The following is an 8,167-nucleotide window of genomic DNA, read 5'->3' on the forward strand; positions in this document are numbered from 1 at the left end:
AGTGATACCATCAAATGTCTTGTCCAAACAGTCCAAAACTGTTCAGTTTACATACATTTTCTGACAAGGAAACGCTACAAAGTTACTGGAACCATCAAATGCTGGAAAACTGGAAAAAAAATGCCGTCCAAAAAAAAAAAAAAAAAAACGCAGCAGGCTGTTGACACGCTCAGTTCAGTTCAGTTCTGAATCGGCAACATTCTCTGTCAGGTAAATGTAGTAGTACAATGTCTTCCTCTCATGTAAAAGTACACTGAAAGTCAGTAGTAGGTTATACAGTGGAGTTGCATATTAAGTGGTTTGGGTTTCCTCTGTAAGTAATTTGGGGTACAATTTGGTTCTGGAGAATGCTAGAAGCAGCAATACCACAGACAACAGACCGTTCCAAACAGGCACATTTTGAACGGGCACTATACTAGTCATTAAAAAAAATCTCATTCTCATTCAGTGAATTCAATACCTTTCAAATCGATGTACTTCATTACATTGATGCAAAAACACTAGGGCTGTCAAACGATAAATTTTTTTCTTAATCATGATTAATCACATGTTTTATCACATGATTAAAATTCTATTATTTTGCATTTCAGAACTGTTTTTAAGTACATATTAACAATGGAAAGCAATTCTTACCAGTGTATCTTGATTGGGAATCAAATGAATGCAAAGAAAGTTACTTTATGAACTTGACTTTAAGATTTGTATTTGTTTATTATTTATTTACTGTAAACAAAAGAAAAATGTGTGAATCTAGTCACACATTTGAATCTGGAGTCAATATAGTGTGCAGTGACTCCTAAATAATTTAGATTACTCACTGACGTCCAGTGATCAATGGTTAATGAGACAGCGTTTGCACTTTGCAGCAGTTCTAGTGTGGCTGCTTGTGTCATACAGGCTGTGTGTGGGTGGGGCTGCTGTCCCCCTCGACGGCAATGTATAAGACGGGTCAGAACACGCCAACCCTAGTACGTCTTTAAGACCCGAGTCTTCTACGATGCTGACAGGTCTGCAGTTAGTTGCCACCCATTTCGCAAGTGCTGTAGTAATTTTTGGGGGATTTGGTTTCATCCACAGGTCGGCAACTAGCACTCTCCAGGGTGGTGCTTTGCCTGAGCCTGCTAGCATCAACCTGAGTCATGTTAACTGTACTATGCTTAGCTCGTAGGTGGTAGCTTAAGCTTGACCTGCTTCGGTGATATTTTAATTCGGCTTTACACAATGTGCATATGGCTTTCGACTTGTCTACTGAGCCGTCCGGAGAATTGTGTTGCTGCTGTCTTTCTCCATCATGCCTGCAGCAGCGATGTGTTACGAGGAAGTATGGCAGCTTGATGATAAGTAAAGGTGCGGCAAAGGGTCAAAATAGTAGCCTGTTAGGAACAACACGAAGCCGAGTGAAGTGTAAAATAAATGTACACACTAACCCTAACCCTAACCCATTGCCCACCAAGACCCAATACAACTAGAGTTTTTACATGTCAAGCTACCTCAGTAGAAGCAGTATAGCAGTCTCTACCAGTTGACAAATTTCCTTCGTCTTCACGGTATATTGTCATATTGCCCAACCCTACTCCGACCATATTCAGAAATGTCACCATCATCACTATGTCCCACTGTCTGCTGTCTCACAACCAGAATTTGCTCATGTTTAGTCATTCCTGTTTACCAACAAATGCATTCCTGCTGTTCTGTTTCTCAGGCTCCAACAAGAAGAGGAATCATCTGAACCAGAAGGTTAAGCAGCCTGACTATAAAGTAGCCTACGTTCAGCTGGTGAGGAGACAAACACACACATACTTGAACATATACACTCATTACCCTAAACTGAGGGCTTTTCCCAAGTCCCAAATTTGTACCTCCTCGACTCCTCAATCCTCCAGCTTGTGACCCGGAAATCATTCTCAGCGTGCCATGTTGAAGGACGTCCTGATTCCTAAAATGCACATGGGATGAGGCTCCTCGGAGGAGTTATAATCGAGGATACACTGATGTATCCTTGCGAATACTTTTCACTTGTGGCATGTAAACAAAGAGGCGTGACAGAGCGAACGGAGGAGAGAAAAAGATAGAGAGAGAGAGAGAGAAAAGAGGAGAGAGAGAGAGAGCGATAATATCTGTGTCTCTGTGGGTTAATCTAACGTTACGGATCGGGCCAGTCAGATCATACAAAAACAACGTTCTGATTAATAGCGGTTGGGTGAAATAATACACAATCAACGAGGAAAATATTAATGTTCTCTAAAATGTAAACATGCCAGAGCTGCTGTCGGACAGACAGCTTCATTTGTTAGTGTGTCTGAGAGACGCTCGAGAAACAGCAGCAACTTTATTAGGATTATTTCAGAATCTAAAGGTCTAGTTCTGTTTCCTCTGTCCAGTTTTGCTGCTTAAATATCCGAAGATAGGGCTATCAGTTGCAGTGACATTTCTGCGCGCATGGAAACATTTACAAGCAGCATCTCGAATCATTAAAGCAAGCTAAATCGTTATAGAAAACATTCATCAGGCTAAATCAATACAATAGCCTACATAATTTAAAAAGCAACGGAGCCTGCAGGGACTGCCGAGGGCCAGTTAAACGTCCATGCGGAAAATAATTAAGTCAGGTGGAAGACGATAAGCTTACAGGCGGATTCGGATAAAGAGCCGATCCACACATTAATAATAGAGTGCGTTTGTGTTTGTTTGTATATAATATAGGCCTAGCCTTTATATTTGTATAGTTCTTTTCATACAGACATTTGTAGTGTTTCACACTAAAATAGCCTTTAAAGCAGTGTTTCTCAACGGGGGCATTCAGAAGATGACGGGGGGCGCTGGAAGCAATATTTTGGATTGGGGGGCGTTTGTTTGAAAGCTAGTTTAAACCAAAGATTCCCAATATCAATACATGTTTACACTTTAAACTACTTGCAAAAAACAGTGGTCTGCAACATTAAAACCTGCCAGTTCACGGCACTGCAACTGGATGAGACGGTGTATCATAACTCTTCTTCTCTTCTGTGCTTCTGTCAGCTTTGTTTGGCGCAGCTCCGTGTCGCCTTCATGGAAACGGGACGTCAGAGCATCATCTTAAATGAGCTCCGTACTTCAGCGTGAAGCTGCGTTCAGATAAAACAAAAAAAGCAATCGCCGCAGGGTGGTGCAACTTCCTGTTGTGTTCTTTAACCCCCCAATGTAGCACAAGTAGACTTTATATTTCACAGTAACAGTTTTTTGTCAGATCTTTTATAGAACACAACATTTCCTACTGCACCTGAAGGCAGCTTCATTTCACGGAGAAAGAGAGAAAGAAAAGAGACGAGCGAGATCGACTGTGCTTTGTTGTTTGGCAAACATTTAGCTGTTTCACAAACTCCCGGGCAGTTCAGGGCTTGTGTTTGGTGTTTTAAAACTTTCTTGTGGAAGCGATAGAGGCAGTGATGTTACTGTTTACTGTACGGGATTCTCACACCTCCACAAAACGCAGCGCGATGTGGGGTTGCGTTTCTCCAAACATTTTTTTCTATTTATAGACAGGCGATAGCAAACATATACTCTTCTAAGCATCAAAAAAGGATTCTCACCAACTTTCAAAGGTTTTAAACTTATTTCCATTCGGAAGTAAATCCTTCTGCTTTTACCCCTTGATAAGTGCCAGCTTGTTTTCCGTTGGAACAATTCGGTTATAGATTTAGATTTGAATGAAAAATAGATTTGAATGTTAAATTGCTAACTGTTTCTGATTGGCTACTGTTAGTGTTTGTAATACCTAATTAAAGTTTGAATGTTACATACCTAGTCGTTCTGATTGGCTACTGTTACCTAATTTAAATTGAATGTCAAATGGGTGCATTTTTTTGAAACACCTGTAAATATAATTTCTATATTCACATGGCTTTTTTGATACCTGGGAAACTAATAAATATGTCGTTTGTCATTCAATGATATGACTTTTTTGATTATTTGTGATAACAATAGTAACAACAATTATAGGCCTAATATTAGGGCTTAATCATTAATAGTCGGGGCAACTAACCTACATTTTATTTGATGGGGGGTCGTTAGGGACCTGGATAATGGATAGGGGGGCGCTGGCACAAAAAAGGTTGAGAACCACTGCTTCAAAGGCTATAGCCATACTGTGTATGTAGGCTATAGGCTATTATAAATATATAGGCATGTGTGTGTGTGTGTGTGTGTGTGTGTGTGTGTTAAATACAAGCCTATGCTAAAGAAACATAATCTGGATGCAAAATTTCCTAATAATTTCCGGCCATAAAAACTGCCATTTATCTCATACATTTTGGAGAAGGTGGTGTTAAAGCTGCTTCTATACCTCAACTCAACAGAGATCCTAGAGCCATTTCAATCTAGGTTCAAAGCCCTGTTAAAGGTAACAAATGACCTGTTGCTCACCCTTGACTCAGGTGATAATGCCATTCTGGTCCTGTTGGATCTTAGTGCTGCATTTGACACTGTAGACCATGGTACACTACTAGAGCGTCTTGAACAGTGGGTTGACATTAAGGGTATAGCTCTAAACTGGTTTCACTCCTACCTCCACCAAATATCTTTTTCGTATCCATAGGACAGTACTCTTCATCCCCTAACCCTCTGTCTTATGGTGTCCCCCAGGGATCCATTCTGGGTCCAGTACTTTTCTGCCTTTACATGCCCCCCCCTAGGTAACATCATCAGAAAATTAAATATTTCATTCCATTTCTATGCAGATGACTCCCAACTGTACATCCCACTTAAATTCGGCAACTCTTTTTGAAAAAAATTAAAATCTGGATGGCTAACAACTTCCTTCAGTTAAATAACAAAACTGAAGTTATTGTCTTTGGCCCTTCAAAATCCAAAAATTCCATCCCTGCCAATCTTGGTCCCCTTGCCCCCTATGTTAAATCCCTGGACAAACAAATATCATCTTTTGTAGACCAGTTTGTATCAAGTCTGTTCTGTCATACAATGATCTGGAAAAAGTCATCCATGCCGTAATAACCTCCCGCCTAGACTATTGTAACTCTCTCTACTCTTGGTCTCCCTCTGACACTGGTGGCACGACTTCAGATGGTCCAAAATGCAGCGGCTAGGCTGCTCACAAAAACAAAAAAGCGTGAACACATTACACCTGTCCTAGCCTCCTTGCACTGACTTCCAGTCCAGTCTAGGATACAATTTAAAATACTGCTGATGTTTTTTAAAGCTCTTCACGCCCTGGCCCTCAGCTACATAACTGCTATCATTCATCCCCATGTAGCCCCCAGGTCCCTCAGATCCTCCAGCCAAGGTCCTTTTCTGTTGCTGTCTCTCAGCTGTGGAACCAACTGCCACCTGACATCAGAAATGCCTCTTCAATTACAGTATTCAAAACCAGCCTCAAAACGCACCTATTTACATTGGCCTTCCCTGTGTTTGAATTGTCTTACCCTGTTGTGTCTGTAATTAAGTGTTTGTCTCTTGATGTTGTCTTAAGCTGCTTACACACCAACTAGATGGCCAACCGTCGGCAGAAAAGGCAGTTGGACTGATCAGTCTCCTCGAGTTTGTCAAAAAAAATGCCTCAGAACACACCAAAGAGACGAGACGTAATACGTCTCCATACCAGCAGGCGGCGCTCATCTGTATTGGCGCCCAAAAATGAAAACCACCAGCTGATTGGACGAACGTGTCACGTGGGTCTGTTTTCTCCAGAAATTCAAAGACAGACTGTCATGGCGGCTTGTTCAGAATACGATCTCATATTGTACTAAAATAGTTCACTGAAACGTGTTTCTGTAAACATTTTAAGCGAGAAATAGGCCATGCAGTTGCTGAATCTTTCTTCATTTCAGATCGACAAAGGTCAGTTTAAAAGATTTTCGTCAGATTTTGAGAGACTCTAGTCACGCTCATTCCGCTCCCTGTTTCCGGGTTAGCACTCTACCAATGAGATGGGTAATTTGAGTCTGACTGCCGGCAGTGCCCGCCCCGCCATTATACATGTTTAATATTCTTAACATTTATAATTTCCGAGATATTCAACGTTTAGCGGACATTTTTTCCCCATTAAAGCAGATGGACAGAATGTTCAAAGTTGACACATTTTCATACATTTTCAACTGCTAGCTACTCATTCATACATTCACCGAGAAACTCCATTCAAACTTTAAAACGTTCCCCATCTTTCATACATTCAGCGTTGGTATTCAACTTTCAAATCCCATTAGTACTTTTTTAAAATAATCAGTCTTCTTTGAGGCTTAGAACTAATGTCTTTCTGCCATTTTTACATTGGTGTGTATGGGATGGAATGTTCGGCCTCAGACGGCAGGGCCCAACTGACAGAATGGAAAGAGGCAGAAGCTACATTTTCTTTACCTTGCAATACCATCCACAGTTTTAACTCTTCATACATTACTTTTACATCAAAATGTAGGCACTCTTGTGCCCTTTCTACAATGTGCTCAGGGAGGCAATGTGACTTTCACACCAGGCACAGTGAGCTTCCAAGTGAAGCCATGTCCACCAACTGCCGCACTGCCTACTGTACTAAATCCTATCAGAAATACCAGGAGGAGAAGAGAAACAGGCCCTTTTCAGACAGCTGCTGTCCTCACATGTCTTACACAACACACACCATTCTTGGACAGGATGATCAGCAGGGTGTTATGTCTCTCACAGTATTAAACATTAAGAGATAGGAGTTAGGGTTTTTAAGCTAAGAGCAGGACTATCAAAGGTGCGTCAGAGCTTCGTTTCTGTGAGAAGGCCTCTCTGAGACGAGTCGTCATAGAAACCTTTAACTGCAGTTGGTCATGTGACCTGATCCCTAACATGTTGACCAATGCTGTGAAGTTACTGTTCCTAGTCTCTGTGAGAACAGCTGCTGGTGTTGAGGCGTGAGGTCAGCTATCAGTCAGTCAGTTGGTCAGTTAGTCCATCATCATATCATGTTAGCTTACAAAAACACCTCTTCTCCTTTTTCCTCCCCTCTTCCTCTCTTCTTTCTCTACTCCTCTCCTTTTCTCTTCCTCTCCTTTCTTCTCCTCTTCCTCTCTTCCTCTCTTCCTGTGTTTTTGTGTGTGTGTGTGTGTGTGTGTGTGTGTGTGTGTGTAACTCCTCTTCCTCTCCTACTCTTCTCCTCCTCCTTCCTCTCCTATACTAATGGTAAATTATTCCTTAGGAGTATGGTTAATCTTTCATTAACTGAGTTTTATACAACTTTTAATTTCCATTTGCATTTTTTGAAGAACTCTCTGAAACAGGAGTTGTCATGGCAACCTGTAACTGCAGTTGGTCATGTGATCTGATCCCTGACATGTTGACCTGTTGCTGTGAAGTGACTTTGTGTGACTGTTTGTGTGTGTGTGTGTGTGTGTGTGTGTGTGTGTGTGTGTGTCAGTGTTAATTTTGACGCAAATTCTGATTTAGTCTTCTGAATAACACACCATTTAGTTTTAGTCTTATTTTAGTCATCTGAAATGTTTTAGTCTTAGTCTAGTTTTAGTCGACTAAATATCATAAGAGTTTTAGTCTCAGTCTAGTCTTAAGTCTTTTAGTCTTAGTCTAGTTTTAGTAGACCAAATATTAGCAGATTTTAGTCGACTAAATCTACAGTAGATTTAGTTGACTAAATGTTTCTCCAGATTTTTTGGTCATTGGAAGTATCCATCAGTCTGTTATGGAATGGTATTAACGTTTGAATATGCAATACAGACACAGATTTAACGGTTCGTCCTAGACCTAGCTCTGACATTTCTGTTGTTCATGAGACATGGCTTTGCCCTCGGACCGGGTGTACTGCAAAACGTTAGCGTGTTGCTAACGAGAAAAGTCAACTGAAATCAGCCAAAGCTGTGTAACTAAGACTGTGCAACTAAACACAACTAAGTATAATGTAAACAACCTTACTGTTGTGAAAACATCCTCGAAACTGTGCAAAGTTCTGCAAACTCGTCCTCCTGTGTAACTGCTGCTGCGTTTGTTTAGGTGTTGCGCCTGCCTTTGCCGCGGCTTTTTAAAATGGCTCTGCTGCTTCCGCATAAATCAACCTACCCTCAAAGATTCGCTCTGATTGGATTTCTTCCCAACTTTTCCCACAAAAAAGAGGTTCTGATTGGATCTCTTCTCCATTTGTCCCTCCGTAACATTTTCGTCTCATTTTTATTTGTTGACTAAAGTGTATGTTATATTTCGT

The 8,167-nt window shown here is 41.0% G+C and overlaps 1 protein-coding gene across 1 annotated transcript in view; it reads left to right on the forward strand.

Moving 5' to 3' along the window:
* Positions 1-8,167, forward strand: part of mrpl23 (mitochondrial ribosomal protein L23) — a 55,656-nt gene that overhangs the window by 21,051 nt on the left and 26,438 nt on the right. Inside the window, exon 4 of the mRNA XM_078257547.1 lies at positions 1,703-1,776. Coding sequence (XP_078113673.1) covers positions 1,703-1,776 — 74 coding nt within the window. The remainder of the gene's footprint in view (positions 1-1,702; positions 1,777-8,167) is intronic.

The sequence above is a fragment of the Sander vitreus genome, chromosome 8 (assembly GCF_031162955.1).
Source record: "Sander vitreus isolate 19-12246 chromosome 8, sanVit1, whole genome shotgun sequence".
Classification (NCBI taxonomy): domain Eukaryota; kingdom Metazoa; phylum Chordata; class Actinopteri; order Perciformes; family Percidae; genus Sander; species Sander vitreus.